The sequence below is a fragment of the Phyllopteryx taeniolatus genome, chromosome 10, assembly GCF_024500385.1.
Source record: "Phyllopteryx taeniolatus isolate TA_2022b chromosome 10, UOR_Ptae_1.2, whole genome shotgun sequence".
Taxonomy (NCBI): Eukaryota; Metazoa; Chordata; class Actinopteri; order Syngnathiformes; family Syngnathidae; genus Phyllopteryx; species Phyllopteryx taeniolatus.
Window position 1 is genome coordinate 7,822,919 of NC_084511.1, and position 17,942 is coordinate 7,840,860.

The window sequence follows — 17,942 nt, forward strand, 5'->3', positions numbered from 1 at the left end:
CCCAAAGTTTCACATTTTCATCATGACAGTCTTTCAAACCAAAACCACTGCATTAATTCATCCATTCATTTAAGCCAAACTTTGACCTTTTCCAAAATCTCTTGCAGCCAAGCTTGTGCATAAACCTAATTTCACACGGTGATTACTTGAACTGTATTTTACAACACAGTGTTCCCCTGCATATTCATGATTCACTTTTCGCAGATTTTTATTTTAACCTAAACGCTGTGATTTTCTGAGAGCCCTGTCTTATACAACAGTGTTGCTTTTGCGCCATTTTGTGGTAGCTTGGTGTCAAGGAACTATGTTGAAGTAGAGCGAGGAACTTTATTTAGTCAGTGCATCTCCATGTCAAATAGGAAAGTAGTGCTTTGCCCCAATCTTGCGGCATTAAAAAGCAACATTAAACCTTTTTCGAGCAGGGCTCAGTCCCTATCCCCCACAAATAAAGGGGGTTCGCTGTATAGCATGCACCAAGCAGCTGTTTAATGCGGACGCGCCGGTAATGTAAGATGCTGTATTTTTGTTTATATATATTTTTTTTTTATTTTATTTTATTTTTTTACACAATATCCGGAACAATCAGTGTTACGGCCTTAACGAGTCAACGTTCAGTGATTTCCGTAACAAAATACGCCAGTTCCATAACATTTGGCAGCTCTGCTTCCATTAATGACCTAATTACTAGCTTATAATGTATGTAATTGTCATTAATACTGTTGCACGGTGTATTGGCAGGTCAGCCATTCAAACTGGATCCCAAAACGGCGCACAAGAAGCTGCGTCTCTCCAACGACTGCCTCACCATGGAGAAGGACGAGAGCTCTCTGAAGAAGAGTCACACACCCGAACGCTTCGGTGGAATGGGCTCATACGGGGCCGCCGGTAACGTGTTCATTGACAGCGGGTGTCACTACTGGGAGGTGCTGCTGGGAGCATCCACATGGTGAGAAACACACACACACTTACACAAACATGATTAGGCGTGCATTTGGTTTGGTGAAGTGAAATATCTTTCTTCTGGGAGTTTTAACCCAGGCTGTTACACAAGCGCACATACACGAAAGCACAACAGCACAGTGTGTACTCTTACCCTAATCATATTCTTTGCACTAATTGGCTCTGAAGTAGACCACTTCCTGCAGGAAAGACCCAAAGGGCCTGTGTCTATCTTGCGTGTCCTCAGCATGAAGTAGCTTGTCTATACGAGCAATTAAGGAGGACACTGGTTTTAGATCGCTCATTTTCCAAAATGTGTTTTTGTCCCTGCAGGTATGCTATTGGCGTGTCTTACAAATCAGCCCCTAAAAACGAATGGAGTGGCAAAAACTCATCGTCGTGGGTGTTCTCCCGCTGCAACAACAACTTTATGGTGCGCCACGATGGCAAGGACATGCTGGTGGAGGCCAGCCTGCAGCTGAGGCGTCTTGGCGTTCTGCTGGACTACGACAACAACTCGCTGTCCTTCTACGATGCCATGAACTCCCATCACATTCATACCTTCGAAATCTCCTTCCTCCTGCCTGTCGTACCCACCTTCATGATCTGGAACAAGTCGGTCATGATCCTGTCAGGACTTCCCGTGCCAGATTTTGTGGAGGGTATTGGCCTGGATCACCAGGAGCAGCAGCAGAAGATGGGCCTGTGCCGGCAAGAGTCACCCTATTTGACCGGAATGAAGAGCTGCCACTGAGGGGACGGTACACCTAGGAGAGTCCTATCCTTCCCAGTGATGGGCTGATCCATGTGGTCATATTGACTCAATGCTTCTGCATCTACTGTGGACGTTATTACTTTCTACTGGATCTAGAAAGTGTAAAAATATGCACACCACTCTGGAAAATCTTCAGTCCTTAGTTTGAGGTCATACAACACTTTAATGGTCCATCAAAGGTTGGAAAGGTAAAAACATTACTAGATCTTACATCCCCAACTCGCTCAATACGTTACCATGGCATTTGAGGTTTTATTCTGTTCACTTTAGAATCGCTGCAGTGATCTGTTGAAAGAGTTCGGAGTAGATTTTCCTTACTCGGAGGCTTTTTCCTTCACTGCACCTGTGCAAAGCTGTCATTATGAGTATTATCAAATTGTAACAAAAACAAAACGACACATACAACATAAAAATATTCTTGATTTCTGATAGTCTGACTGTAAGCTGACCGACATACGCGCAGGCGACACATTGTACACGCGTAGTCGTGACTCGGTCGATCCATACAACGCAAGTACTTGAAGCGGTAGCTTTGTCTTTCCATTGCAGGTGATTTAATGGTACAGTGTGAGTTGCAATTTAAAAACCGCAGATCTAAAAAACTTACCACAGTTTTTGCGACAGCGGTAGCACATGTTAACGTACTGACTAAAGAAGAGTTCGGTCTGTTGGGAAGGGTCATATTTTCTTGACCTTTTATGGTGTTCATACTTGATTACCGTCTTCCAGACTTCAGTCTAGGCAGAAGTCTTAAGAGCGAGAGATCAAGAGTTTCCACATGTAACACTTGACCATTGGGATTAGTAAAATATATTTTGTTTTGTAATCTACCCAAGACAACAAATCTCACCATTATCACTGATCATGTGTTGCTTCCTCACTATCTACTGTAAATGACTTTTCCTTGACTGTCCTCTTGGAACTGACCCAATGGTCTCGCTTGCATCAGTTGGTCTAATTTGCATTATGTGACAATTTAACTTGTATAATAAGAGTTTTATTGAAAAAGACAGAAATGTTATTTATGACAGAAGATGACTTTTATTCGTAACATATCCATGAAATACTATTTAATAACAATTGTGAGTGGTGCATCAATTGATTTGAATAGGAAAAGTGACATGACTGTCCTCCACATTGCTACTTCCCAAAGGCATTGTTGTGATTTTTATCACATAAAATATTGATAAAGAAGTTGGTGTTTTCCAAAAAGAACACTTTATATTGATTATTGGGGAAGGGGGTAGATTTTACGCTTGTACGATCACATCATAGCATGATTGTGTTTTCCTGTCAGGTGTCCACACGCACAAACACACACACATTTTCATTTTGTTAGGCTTGGCCCAGTCGCAATAATGCATGCTAACACTGTCGGACCCATGTTGGTTCAATGAATGATTTCTGTATCTCTGTCAAGTTCTACACATCCGTCAAATGCAGACTCACCTGCACATTTGCTCACAATGCACTAAAAACTCATCTTTGTATTGCCACCCATTCCGATCCACATAGTACATTGCATTGCTGAGAGTGACAACTTCGCTCATGTTTTCATGTAGGTCTGATATAGTACAGGGACACAAAAGTAGTGACGAACGTTCCATAGTGGATTTGACATCAAAGTCGTAACGCAAACACCATTAGCTAGCTGCTATTAATTATTGATGTGTCAAATAAAAATCCAGTATTGCTTTTCTCCTCTTAACAAGGACAAGTTGTCAAAAGCTCTAAGTGCAGCCTCAACCAGCAGTGTTTAATATTTCAATTGAGCAAATTGATTGTTGTCATGAGAGAATTTAGTAGGAAAGAGGTGGTATACTAAAACTACTTTTTCCCAACTGTGCTAGAATAACAACCAACAAAGTGCAGACCTCCACCAAGGCCAAACAACTTTAAACATTTCAGTCTGCCTTTTTTTGTTGCAAAATCCTGATATGCTGGCAACTAACCATTCCAGTCTTGTACTTGTACTAGGTGGGATTATACACATTGCACATTGTTTGTCAGCTATACTGTAGCATTAAAAAAAATGACCATTGAAGAGCTTCTCCAATTTGGGCAACTACCACAGCAGCTGTAAATTTAGTGCAGCTGTGACATAAACCTGACATTTGGTGTTGCTCGAATAAATGTAATAGAAGAATAAAATAAGTGTGCAATGGCCTAGTGTACAGTAGTGGAGAGATGAATATAAAAGAAACAGAAGGTGTATACTGTCCTGGCAATTGTGCACGTTGGATTTACAATACAGTATATAATTGGAATTTGTCATTACTAGATCTTGGGAGCCCTACTTGGCCACAATGCAATATTGTGATTGCAAAGTTAAATGCTACACCAAAATTTTGTTTTGCCTATGAACCACCTATCGAGAGTATTGTGTAGTAGGTAAATACTAGCTAACGGCATTGATCTAACTAGGTAATAGACCATCAAATGGCAATCAAAACTTATTTCCTTGTGCTTGGTGGAGGTAAAAATCGCAGGCTCCCTACAACATACTACAAAAACGTGTTGGATATGCTGGAAAAACAATTGTTCACTTTACAATGTTACTTTTTGCACAAAAGCCTACTAAATTCTCCTGAAGACATGATTGAAAATAAAGCACCTATGGAATATGGCATTGGTCTCACAGGAAAGTTTTCAAATATCAGCTGACTAAAAAGATGCTTCTAACTTTTGCTATTGATTAATGTCAGTTGGAGGCTCCAAGTGGCAATGTTGATTTGTGATCTAGACTGACAATCAAGTCATCTGTGCAAGTCTATGCATGATATTCTGCAGGTTCAAGATTCCTTCCTGTTCCACTGGGGTTGCTTATCATATTGTGAATTTTTGTTTTGGAAGGTGTTGCAAAAAAAAAAAAAAAAAACAACAACAACAACACAGTCTATCGTCATGCATATGAAATAGCTTGCTGTGCTATTTTCTTTCTTCATGTCACAAGTCGATCCAGTGAAATATATACAGTGAATGATTTCAAATAGCTACCACCCCCTAGCAGTGCAGTGTAAAACCCTAGAGAGAATGCAATAGATTCTCCTTCTTTTGCTTTTGTGTAACTTGGGAAGTCATTTTTTACAACTCAGAAGAAGCACATTCCTCTCCTGTTAACATTTTGATAAACAGCACAAAACAAGCAGGGTTCCGTTTGTGAAATTACATCTTAGCCAGAAAGGAACATAATCAATGGAGAGGAATATATATATTATATCCAGTTGTACATCACACACTATATACAAACCAATGTTATTTGTGAATTTAAGTCTAATTAAAAGTATGATCCGTTGATCTGTACGTTGTTTTCTTTAATGACTTCAGCACATTTGTCACTTGCAAACTAAAATCTCAAAGGTCATAGACGAAGGGGTATCAAGGCTGGCATGTTATGCAGCGCTTAGGGATTTGGCTTCTAGGACCCCTGGCAGCAGTGTCCAACCTCTTCAATAAATCTCAGAGCACAGTGCACACACACCAACCCTTAAACCATAACCTACATGCTCTATTTTGTAACTGGTCATAGACCGATATATTTTTATCAGGGCCGATACCAATTATTAGTAGTAAAGGAGGCCGATAACCGGTAATTGCTGCCAATATTCGTTTTGGAGTAAAAAAGGGAAATCTTGGCGCCAAAATTTGAAGTAATAAAAACTCCAATATTTCTTGAAATGCCTTTGGGCAAGTTTATTAAAAGAGCTTTTCCGATTTGCAACATGATATGCAAACGTACGGAAAAATCCTGATGTGTGGAATGGGTTCGCAAGCTTTCACAGTAATATTATTCAGCTGACGAAAGTCACCACAAGTCCACAAGGAACCGTCCGCCTTTGGCAACATGTGTCAGAGTGAGGCTCACATGCTATTAGAACACCTCACAATGCCCAAGTGCTCCATAGTAACGAACTCCTCCTTAGCAATGATTGCTTTGGCCGCATCGAAACGTCGCACATGGGCAGAAACTGGCGAGCCTGGAGTGGGAACCAAATGCTCCACACTGTGTTTGTAACGGCCGTTGAAAAAGCGGGAGTCGTTAGTTTGCCAGTAAACACTGAAAAACATTACCTGATGCTGAATAATTAGCGGGTTAATGGCCCAAGTCTCCTAGCTTCACATGGAAAAGTAGCAAAAGACACAGCATTAATCAAATGGTGGTTAGCAACATCAAGAGCAGTGCATTAGCACACAGAAAATCTACACAATGATGGTAACAGAGAGGGAGGCGACAACAAAGTCCCACTGGAAGTTGCGTCCATGGAAGCACAGTCACCGATCTGGAGCCGAATTCCTTGATGGGTGAACCATCAGCCGCAGTCCGTAGCCACCAGCTGCCAAGAAACATCTCCGCGACGACGAGTCAGAGATGAAGAACAGTACACTTCACCAACGCCCACAGCTGCTACTGTACGCCGGCGCTGAAGTTGGGGAAAATTACCCTGCCTTCACCTGAGGCTAAAAGCAACAACATATTGTCCATGAGGTCTCCCTCCATGCCATCGCCCAGGGCAGATTGGGAAAGGAGCCTATCCGCCCTCACCGAATCAGAGAGACTATACCTCCTGTGCAGAAGTTGCTTGAGTGCGTCATATTTATCACTACTTAGAGGCGCATGCAACTGTTGCTCTTGGTCGAGGGCCGCAATGATCATGTAGTACTTCGGATCATCTGCGGTGATTCCTCTTAGGTGGTCGACATGTTAGAACAATGAAACCGGGTCACTTTGCCAGAATTCCAGTAACCTCGCCACTGCGACGACGACGGCGGGTTGCAAGAGTTGGGGTGACACGGCCGAGGAAGACACCTCTTCATCCTCGGCTAGGAACATGTTCCAAGGGGAAACCAATGTGGCAGGATAAAGGAATGGAGTTCAAACACATCTTTATTCCTTGACTGGCCACAAAAAAACTGGAGTCAACAAACAATATTACGCTAAAACAATGAATGTGAGTCTCCTATGTGCCCCCACTTACCTGCCTGAAGTGGTGACAGGCATGGTCCTAATGTCCAGCACAATATAAACTTAATGGGCTCATAGTAATGTTACAAGTTGTTGTGCGTTGTTGAGGACTCAGATTTATTACAATTTATGTAGTGTATGCTGCCTTAACTTACCTCTGAAACATATTTGCTTCCTGGACTGTCTCTAGTTGGTAAAACGTTCTCTTCTCTGTCCTGTGTGTGTGTGTGACACTGAGAGCATTGTGCATGCATTGCATGCCTTTTACTGTGTGCTGATTGGCTGTTACCCGTGCAATGGCTGTGCATGGGAAACCAATGAGATGGTGCAGTGGACGGGACAATGCTGGAGCGAGAAGTCACAGAGAGACTCGCCACGGCAGCATCAGAGCCAAAATAAACCAGTATTAAATTATCGACCGTCGGATTTTAAAAAAGCCAATGCCGATATGCGCCAAAATGCCAACTATCGGGCCCGATGGTCTATCACTCTTTGTAGCCCATTTCCTCTTAGGCCTGGTTCACCATCGTGCTGTCATATGGCAATAAAAACAGTTATTTAAAATTGAGCAATTATTTAAAGCAGTCTAAAAAGATACAAAAACACAAGTTAGAAAATCTATTTTCTCAAATACCTATGACATTAAAAAATAACCACAATGGTAGTGTTTTAAATCTTGACTTGTGTCCAGTTGTGACTTATTCATAGTTCGGGAATCCAATGACCATATTGCTGCTGCCGCAACATCCCTCTTTGATGGTGTCATTGTCAAATAATATGACAGCCATCCACCTATGTAAAGGAGACTAGTTTGTCTTTGGCGATGACAAAAAAGCTGCTTAGCCTGGCCGGCTAATTGAAACGATGTAAACTTCAGCTGGGGAGCTGAGTCAAGTAAAAGGAGGAGGAGAAAAGTGACAAACATGCAGACAAAGTGCATGTCAGGACAGCATTTAAGCACTCACACCTCCCACTCGGTGGAGAGTGTCAACCGCAGTGGCTCGAGAAGGAGCAAAACATGGCCACCTACCACAGATGTCTGGAGGTAGACTACAGAAAACCTTTGATGGAAAACTGTGAAATGCGCAAACTTATGGAGGCCAACGAAAAGATTTTTTTTTAAACAAAGGCTGAACTGTACAAAACCAATCTGGAGCTTGAGAAGGTAAGACTTTCCAAAGATCATCTAACAGTAGAAATGGCAGAAAAGGAGTCATCCTGGAATCGAAACAAATACAATTTGCTTAAAGAGAGAGAAGCTATGCTGAATGAAATGAGCCAAATGGTGGAGGACATCAAGCACTTGGCCATCAAGTACATGGTAAGATCTCACCAGTTTATATTTAAAAGTAATCTAAAAGCCTGAATGGTGCTATCAGGAGCTTGTGGTCAGAACATTAGAGGATGAGAATACGCTCAAGCAGAAGGAGGGAGGCAAAAGTAAGGAGAAGAAAGACAAGAAGGAATGCTCCTTATTTGGAAGGATGATTAACCGTTTTATCTCTAAAACATCGCTTTAACTACACGAGGACAAAAGTCTGGGTGGTGCTTCTTTCCTCTGTGTTGGAGAGTCAAGGGAGTGACATAATAAAGCACATGGGGTTATACGATTGCATGCAACTGGACCTGTGGTGTGCAAACATACAGCAACTACAAAGAAAAAATATTGGGAGAAATGGAAGTTAAAAATGAGGAAAATATGGAACAGCTATAACAGCTTTCACGCTTCTGCAAATACTTTGGAAGTATTTGGAGGGACATTTGTGAAATCAGAGGTCACTGATGATGGTTCGAGTTCACCCCAAATCAGTACGATGAGTTCAGGTTCATTCAAGGTCCATCTTTACGCACCTTCCTTTATGCATTGGTGCACAGTCATGCTGGATGAGGACAGGCCGTTCTGGAAACTGTTCCCACTAACCTGGGAGCAGGAATGCACCGCTAGCCTGCCGCCTTTCCCACAGACAAAGTACAGACATTCGAGTACTCACCGATACCAAGTATCGATACTTGATAATGCCCTTATGTCTTGCAAATTTGATGTAAATGTTTTATCTTAATCAGATATTGTTCAAAAAAACAAAAGCTAAACTTTTCTTGAACATGGCGAAAGTTTCAATCATATATAAAAGTTTTTAGAGTAACAAATTACCGTTTGAACGTCCAACTGCATGTTTTTTCTAACAGTCTTTCCGCATATTTTACTTAACGTGCCTAGCAGTCCAGGAGAAGCTCATCCATGCTTTTATCTCAAGTAGACTTGACTACTTTAATGGTCTTCTGACTGGACTCCCCCAAAAGAGCATTAAACAGCTGCAGCTCATTCAGACTGCTGCAGCTCGGGTTCTGACCAGAACAATGAGGTCAACATATTACTCCAATTCAAAAGTCTGCACTGGCTCCCAGTCAGCTTTAGAATATATTTTAAAGTTCTGCTTAATGGTCTATAAATGACTAAATGGTTTAGGTCCTGAATACATGAAAGAAATGCTAATGGACATTTGGATCTACAGACATAGGTCAAATGGTGGAGCACAGAGTGCAAAGCAAAGATGGTCAAGCAGCATTTAGCTATTATGCTGCACACAAATGGATTAAGTTGCCAATAGAAGTGACGTCAGCCCGAAGTGTGAATGTTTTTAAGTCCAGGTTATGCATTTGCACTTTTAAATAATCTTTCTTTTACTGTATGCTGTTTTAATTGTATTTTTATTTTTCTCTTTGTTTTAAATGTTTATAAGCTGTTTTTCTTTGCTTTTAAATGCTTTTAATCATTTTAAGCCCATTTAAAGAGTTAGCTTGAGTATGAAATGCACAATATACCATACATACATATAGATAGATAGATCGATAGATCGATAGATCGATAGATCGATAGATAGATAGATAGGTTTGCTTTGCTTAAATGTAGCCTGTAGCATAACGCATTTCACTATAAGACCTTCAGGACAATTGAAGTGATACATTTTTCACTCTTCTTTACTTTACATAGCGCGCCAAAGCGAGTCACGCGCAGGCCTGGTCTCGCACGTGGCTTTGTGACAGTAGCGTAGCTGGCTCTGCCAGAGCCAAGCAGTGCGGAACAGGAGACGGGGCTCGAGAAACTGCTTGCTTGGACGACCCACCGCCGCAACTTGCAGGGCGGCTGCCTCCGTCGCCGCCTCAGCTGAGTCCATCATCTGTTTTGCGGAGCGTAATTCAGCTTCACTTATGTCCTGCATGTAAAGTATCTCCACAGAGCTAACATGGCTCCCACTCCACCCGCCTAGAAGTCACAGGTCAGGCTGGTAAAGTGGTATCAATGCCTTGGTATGGGAGCGCGGAGCATTTTTATGATTATCAATATCGGTATCGGTATTGGTGGATCCCCAGCCAGGAGGAGAGAATTATCTTGGTAAGATGAAGAATCCAGAGTGGAGACTAAGGCCCATATCCACTTTTGGCCATGAAGTCCATTTTACTGGACTTACTGTCAAGAACTAATGATGTCAATGGAGCTATTCAGAGTCAGAATCATTGCCCTGTACAGTAATGTATGCAGTGTTGTAGCACTCGAGACCGGTCTGAAGCCCAGTGAGTAGAATGAGGTACAGTTCAAAAACAAGTCCGGGTTGCAGTGTGTGCTGAGCATCAGTACACCATTTTCATTCATTTAGAAGCATAATCCACCTTTTGTTTTCCCCGATAGCTCAGAGTCGCAGTCCGCTCTGTGAAAGTTGGAAGTTGGTGCAGCAGTACGGCACCATCGGGGATGCGTTCGCAGAGCCAACCGTGTCTCCATGAAGCAGAAGGGCGGCAGAACATTCAAAGTCTTTTCTGGTCTTTTTGAGGAGATGAAGCTCGTCCATTTTGTTGGGTAGCAAGCCTAAATTTGCGAGGTGTAGTGCAAATGTATGTTAGTGAAACCTCACTCCTCAGAATCCTCTGAAGAGGTTACTGGTCACTTGAGTTAGCCCCCCGAGATTTTAGCTCAGCGGTGAGTCCACTTGACTTTCAACCCAGGGTCTGGTTGTGTGAGTTTGATCATTGGGCAAGGACTACATTGGTTGACCTTGGTTACACAGTCAAACACTAGAGATGGACCAAATATATATATTTGTTTATTATGTGTCACATTGATCATACTTGTCAACTTTTAAAATGAAATAAAAACATCAACCGAAAAAGAAAATGCAAATGAAATGTTAAAACTTAAAACGTAAATGTTAAAATTGAATCGGGTGGTTTTCTAGTGTAGTATTTAAAGAGGAGTTGAAAAAAGGTTGCGTTCAGGGAGGGATGAGTGAGGAGTTTGCATGGATGGAGACTTGTACAGGATAGATTTGACCTTTTAAACAGTATAATGACAGAAGGCCTTTTGTAACAGCAGAGGGTTCATTTGCTCCAATTAATAAAGATGTGTATTTGCAACAATATTCTTGTTGATTTAAGACGCAACATAAAGCTAAAACACGATGCAAACCTTCGTAAAATAGATTTCATTATGTTTATTCCACTCCGTCCTGTGTTTTCCCCACCTCCCATCTTTTTCAAGAAGACTTGCTGAGTAGGAGGAGACCATGTTGTTCTCCTCAGGCTGCTTCACATCAATGCACCCCCTCGTCTACCTTTCATGTCCTATAAATAGCTGATGCACCCAATTGGAATCACCCAAAAAAAAAAAAAAAAGCAGCTTGTGATTCTTCCTGCCTGGTTTGCTGCATATCTGGCTGAGCTGACTCTGCACACATTAAGATTTCTAACATCAGTAAACAGTTGTTTATCCTGTTGCAGAAAAATCGAAGATGACTGAGAAATTGACACAAAAGGTGAAAAGGATATGGTTCATTTGGTTCAATGTAGTCATTTTTCATATATATATATTTATATATTTGTTTCTACTGACATTTAATCAAAGCAGTGAATAAAATGTCCCGATATGTGATTCATATAGATATGTCGTGTCTAAATACTCCTGCTCTAATCCCTTCCTTGATCAAGTCTGCACATGCGCAGTAAGAAGAAGGGCGGGGTAAACAGTCAAGACAATTATGATAGTGCGAGCATTTGTATGAGTTTAAAGCATTTTTCTGTACTGTACTGACTGTCAAGAATTAATGATGATGTTCACAATATCAATGGAGGTGATCAGAGTCCGAATCATCGGCAAGTATGTAGTGCCGTAACACTCGAGACCGGTCTTGGTCTCGAGAGTTCTTGTCTTGTCTCGGACTCGACTCCCAAAAGTCTTGGTCTTGCCTGAGTCTCGGACCAGCCAGCACTGATCTGCTATTCTTCAACTTCATTCGTGTGATAAGAAGGAGAAGTGCTTAGTAAGAACTAGTGTTGTGCTCAAGACCCCACTTATCTGAGACCAAGACTTCCCAGAGACCAGAGCCTACTGAGACCAAGACAAGACCAAGACTTGTAGGAGTCGAGACCGAGTCAAGACCAAGACCAAGACAAGACCGAGACCGAGACAAGACCAAAACCATAAAAATACATGGTGATAAAAAAGTATGTATTTTAGTGAGTTTGAAAGACCGAACCAAGCTTGTCACGTTTTTGCAAAGCATTATTGGTCCACAAAGTCAAATTTTAGTCAAAGCACGATAAAGATGTTCCACCTTTGGGGTGGGGTTAATTGACTCTATAAAGAAGGCTCGTTTGAACTTGATTAAGCCTACAACCTTCAAGTGATTTAGATTTACAGTAGGTTGTTGCTGTTAAATTTGTATACAGATAATACTGTATACTGTATTTCTTTATAGATCCATAGCATTTAGTTATTTTGATATTGCTAACTGAATCTGTAACCCTAATTTTGCCACTTAATTTTGTTTAGCTCGCCCTAAGGTTAAATATTCCAGTACAATATTGTCAATTATAATGAGTCCAGTTCAGGTATTAAAGACTGAGACTATTCTGAGCTTGGTGAGTCCCTGAGGGGCAAAAGTCCATAATGCTATGTAACATTATGCTTCAGTCAAAGTCAAGCATCCTCTCATGAAATGTTTTTATATTCATGTTAATTTTAGTTTGGCCTCTTTGGCCTTTACTCAGACGTATGTGTTATGCAGGAACGTTTGCACATAAGGACACCCACTGTATCCTTATTGTTCTTTGATTCCTCTTTCGATGGCAACTAAAGTAAATGATGCACTTGGCTTTGGCCGTCTCTAATTCAAAATACTGTAAATAAGTAATGTGTGACATTGCAGATCAGTCGAGAGAAAGTTCTATTTACAATATCGCATTTATGAAGGCGGTAACTTAAGAGTTGTGCAAAGAATATTTTTGGTGCGGTCAATTTATGCCAGACCCAAATTTATTTCGGCTTAGTCTGGTGTCTGCTCATATTATAACAAATGATGATCAAAGCAGACGTTGGCCTTCGCTCAAGTCAAATTTAGTGGCACTTTAATATCAGCACAGTCAAGAGACTGTTGTGCAGTTAGTACAAACACGAAAGAAAAAAGGGTCCCGCTCCAGTTTCATAAACTACATGTGATAACTGTATAATAATAATAAACATTTTTTTTTTGTATTTGTCCTATCCTCAAATAAGCAGTTATTCTTCCTTCCCTTTACTATGGAACAGACACTAATTGCCAACTGCCAAGCATATGCCAACGCAATCGGTAACACTATAACCCCTGCATTTACTTGTGCGTGGAGTTTAAATCAGAAGGTAGTATACAGCGCATTTCCCATCTATGCACTCTGGTTCTTATAAGCCATCATTGTCCTCTAACTGATCTTAATGAGTCATGTTTGTGCTGTCATGGAGAGAGAATTTTTCTCGGATGATGGATTTAAAGGTCAGCTCATTCGCATCCAACTCGATTAACCTCAGCACTCATCAATTCCATTTCTAAGACACTTGATGACTTCAACCGACAGTATTTGTTTAGTCTTGAGTAAAAAAAGAAAAAGTAAAAGTAAGAAAAATGACACAATTCAACTCTGTTTCCGAATCATGCTAAAATTGCACGCATGGTTGTGGCAAAATGTCTTAGCACAGCGTGTTTGCCATGTTATTTTAAATGTTCCTTTTTGTCATTGCAGTCTGCTTATATCGGGCTGAATCCAGCTAATTGAGCTGTGATGATAATAAGCTTGCTGCGTGGCAAATGGCCTGCCACTGAGAAGCCTCCAGTCCAGCGTGTTCCCCAACTCTCGCCCAAAGTTAGCTGGGATTGGATTCAAAACTTCCCATCTTCCCCTTGAATGCACCGCACACGTCGAACTATTCGTCGAAAGTCTTTATGCCTCGCTTAGGTTAAAACAGAGCAAAGTGTGAAAAATGGTGGAAATGAAAGTCAAACCATTTACGAAATGAAAGAATTATCACAAAAAGTTAGTGTTGTATCGTTCCTGAACGATTCGTTCAAAGGAACTTTTTTTTTTTTTTTTAGGGAACGTACTGAACTGAATCATTTTATGAAGAGATTTGTTTTCTGTGAGTTTCGCTGTGAGCGGAAACGGAACTTCTGTAACGTTCTGTCACTCCTTTGTGAATCTTGGGTGAATGACAAATGAACAGCCAGCATGTGGGCGGGGGAGGAACTTCAGTGTACTGAATAACACAGGTATGAGTGAATTGTTCACGATTCGCCAAGGAACGACATACTACGCAGTGAACGTACTGCCGTGAGTAATTTTTTTCACTGGAAACCGTTTCTTCAAGCCAACGACTAATGTTGAGTCAGTCCAACGCATGAAAACAAGCACACACGTGTGGTGTGTATCGGACAATGTCTCCATTATCTCAACAGACTACACGTAAAGTCCCACGTCCCAAAAACAGGGTAGGTTGATTAAAGACTACATTTCCCGTAGGTGTGTATGTGAGTGCGAATGGTTGTTTGTTTATGTGTGCCCTGCGATTGGCTGGCGAACAGTTCAGAGTTTGTGTGTATATACATATGTATACAGTGGGTACGGAAAGTATTCAGACCCCCTTAAAAATTCTAACGTGCCTTTGTAAGGCTGACGTCGGTGCGAAGTTTCTTTGCTGTCTGGGTAATGACTCGAGTCCAGACAAGAGTGTGATCCGGGCTACCCTCAATTGCTTTGCTAAAATTTCTTTTCCATCCATGTTTAACTGGTTACATCTTCTGCCACTCTCCCATTATCCTTAGTGTTCTCTTTTGCACGCTCGCTGCTTTACATGACCTCTCAGGAACACGGGGGGCCTCTGCTTGGATTACAGGCCTCAAGTGTTCAAGTCGGAAAGCTGTCAGATGTTAACTGTGTTGGCGGTAGATGGACGGTAAGTAAATCAGCTTAGGAGAACTGATCCCTGAGCTGATAGAAAGCCAGAAAAAAAAGGAATTCTGGTTTATGCTGTCAGTCAGACTGAGAGCGCCTTCACTGTTATCTAATCGCTTGCTAGCTTTTACCCTGAATTTAGTCTGGAGGTGTCACCTGAAGTACAAGGCAATGCTTGTTTCCTCCGAGAGTTGAATAGCTTTTAGCATTAGAATGTGTTGTAGGTATGCAACTTTCTTTATTCTTTGTACTGAGAAGACTATTCAAATTCCACTGACTGGTTACAAGAGCATGAAAAAATCGTTACAGGTACTGAAAACAGGCTTCTCGTGTTAATATTAAACAGTTATATTTCCACACCATCAGCAGCAAGTAGACACACTCATACACTGCGCTTGTACATAAAGGGCCTGATTTACTAAGATCCTAAACAGTGAATGTTAGGTTTTTTTTCAATCTTTTTTTTAATATATATAACTCATACTTGCGTGTTCACTTTAACAGGTTGCACTTGCTGATGGTTTACGTGTTACGCATAATATACTAGCGCTGCAATCTTTTATTAAGATGCCAAAATAGGGAGGGGGGCGGGGGGTTAATCAAACTTGTACCCCTTGAAAACCAATCAGAAAAGTTCTCCCCGCCACCTCTTATTTTGCCTGTACGACGCTGGCACTGCTTTGCGTGCTGGTTTGCGCCTACCTTTCAGATGCAGTATTTCAAGATGAAAAATCAGCCATCCCAATTCGTCGCACGTTTGATTAATCACATTATGCATGCTAAATTACATTATTTGCATATACTCCCTCATTGGAAGATGGTTAATAGATAAGCTAAGACAAGTTTGAGCCCGTTTTTGCATATGCAAGCCTTTCATAAATCAGGCCCATGGTACACACATTGAAAGATTAGTAAAAGCAACAATAAAGCTGGATTTAATCGTTACACAAAATTTTTCAAAATGTGTATTTTTATTTCATTGTATGAAAATAATTTGTCATTTGACAAATATCACAAGTATTTGTACTGGGGGACAATTAATGTTTTCGCTCATGGATTCGACGGTAATGTAGAAAAATAAAGCCAATGTAGCCCTATGGGGTGCACAAGCCAGTGCAAACTGTAGGCCGGTCCCAAGCCCGGATAAATGCAGAGGGTTGCGTCAGGAAGGGCATCCGGCTTAAAACTTTGCCAAACAAATATGAGCGTTCATCCAAAGAATTCCATACCGGATTGGTCGTGGCCTGGGTTAACTACGTCCGCCACCGGACATTCAGCTACTGTGGGTCGAAGACGAAGAAGAGGTGGAAAGCGGGTTCTTCGGCAGAAAGAGAAGATGAAAACACAGAGCCTAGAACTGAATGTGGGTACTTTAAATGTTGGGACTATGACAGGAAAATCTCGGGAGTTGGTTTACATGATGATTAGGAAAAAGGTTGATATATTGTGTGTACAGGAGACCAGGTGGAAAGGCAGTAAGGCTAGAAGTTTAGGGGCAGGGTTTACATTATTTTTACCATGGTGTAGATAGGAAGAGAAATCGACTCGGGGTTATTTTAAAAGAAGAGTTGGCTAAAAATGTCTTGGAGGTGAAAAGAGTATCAGATCGAGTGATGAGGCTGAAACTTGAACTTGAGGGTGTTATGTATAATGTGATTAGTGGCTATGGCCCACAGGTAGGATGTGTCCTAGAGGTGAAAAAGAAATTCTGGAAGGAGCGAGACGAAGTAGTTCTGAGCATCACAGACAGAGAGAGAGTCGTGATTGGTGCAGATTGTAATGGTCATGTTGGTTAAGGAAATAGGGGTGATGAAGAAGCGATGGGTAAGTACGGCATCCAGGAAAGGAACTTTGAGGGACAGATGGTGGTGGACTTTGCAAAAAGGATGCAAATAGCTGTAGTGAACACGTTTTTCCAGAAGAGGCAGGAACATAGGGTGACCTACAAGAGCGGAGGTAGAAGCATGCAGATGGATTACATCTTGTGCGGACGATGTAATCTGAAGGAGGTTACCGACTGTAAGGTAGAGGTAGGGGAGAGTGTGACTTGACAGCATAGGATGGTGGTGTGTAAGATGACACTGGTGGTGGGGAGGAAGATTAGGAAGACAAAGGCAGAGCAGAGAACCATGTGGTGGAAGCTGAGACAGGACGAGTGTTGTGCAGCTTTTCGGGAAGAGGTGAGACAGGCTCTCGGTGGACAGGAGGCTCTTCCAGAAGACTGGACCACTGCAGCCAAGGTGATCAGAGTGGCAGGCAGGAGAGTACTTGGTGTATCTTCTGGCAGGAAAGGAGAGAAGGACACTTGGTGGTGGAACCTCACAGTACAGGAAATCATAAAAGGAAAAAGGTTAGCTAAGAAGAAGTGGGACACTGAGAGGACCGAGCAGAGGCGAAAGGAATACATTGAGATGCGACACAGGGCAAAGGTAGAGGTGGCAAAGGCCAAACAAGAGGCATATGATGACATGAATGCCAGGTTGGACACTAAAGAAGGAGAAAATTATCTATACAGGTTGGCCAGACAGACGGATAGAGATGGAAATGATGTGCAGCAGGTTAGGGTGATTAAGGATAGAGATGCAAATATGCTTACTGGTGCCAGTAGTGTGCTAGATAGATGGAAAGAATACGTCAAGGAGTTGATGAATGAGGAAAATGAGAGAAAAGGGAGAGTAGAAGAGGCAAGTGTGGTGGACCAGGAAGTGGCAATGATTAGTAAGGGGGAAGTTAGAAAGGCATTAAAGAGGATGAAAAAAGGAAAGGCAGTTAGTCCTGATGACATTCCTGTGGAGGTATGGAAGCATCGAGGAGAGGTGGCTGAGGAGGTTTTGACCAGCTTGTTGACCAGATTTCTAGTGGGTGAGAAGATGCCTGAGGAATGGAGGAAAAATGTGCGGGTGCCCATTTTTAAGAACAAGGGTGATGTGCAGAGCTGTGGGAACTATAGAGGAATACAGTTGATGAGCCACACAATGAAGTTATGGGAAAGAGTAGTGGAGGCTAGACTCA

General features: G+C 41.8%; 1 protein-coding gene across 2 annotated transcripts in view; it reads left to right on the forward strand.

The window, feature by feature from the left end:
• The window catches only part of LOC133484629 (probable E3 ubiquitin-protein ligase MID2), a 120,321-nt gene extending 115,304 nt beyond the window's left edge, over nt 1–5,017 (forward strand). For both annotated transcript variants that reach the window (XM_061787507.1, XM_061787508.1), the window contains 2 exons: nt 739–946; nt 1,273–5,017. In XM_061787507.1, the coding sequence (XP_061643491.1) occupies nt 739–946; nt 1,273–1,693 (629 nt within the window). In that variant the 3' untranslated portion in view covers nt 1,694–5,017. The remainder of the gene's footprint in view (nt 1–738; nt 947–1,272) is intronic.
• The last annotated feature ends 12,925 nt before the right edge of the window (nt 5,018–17,942 follow it).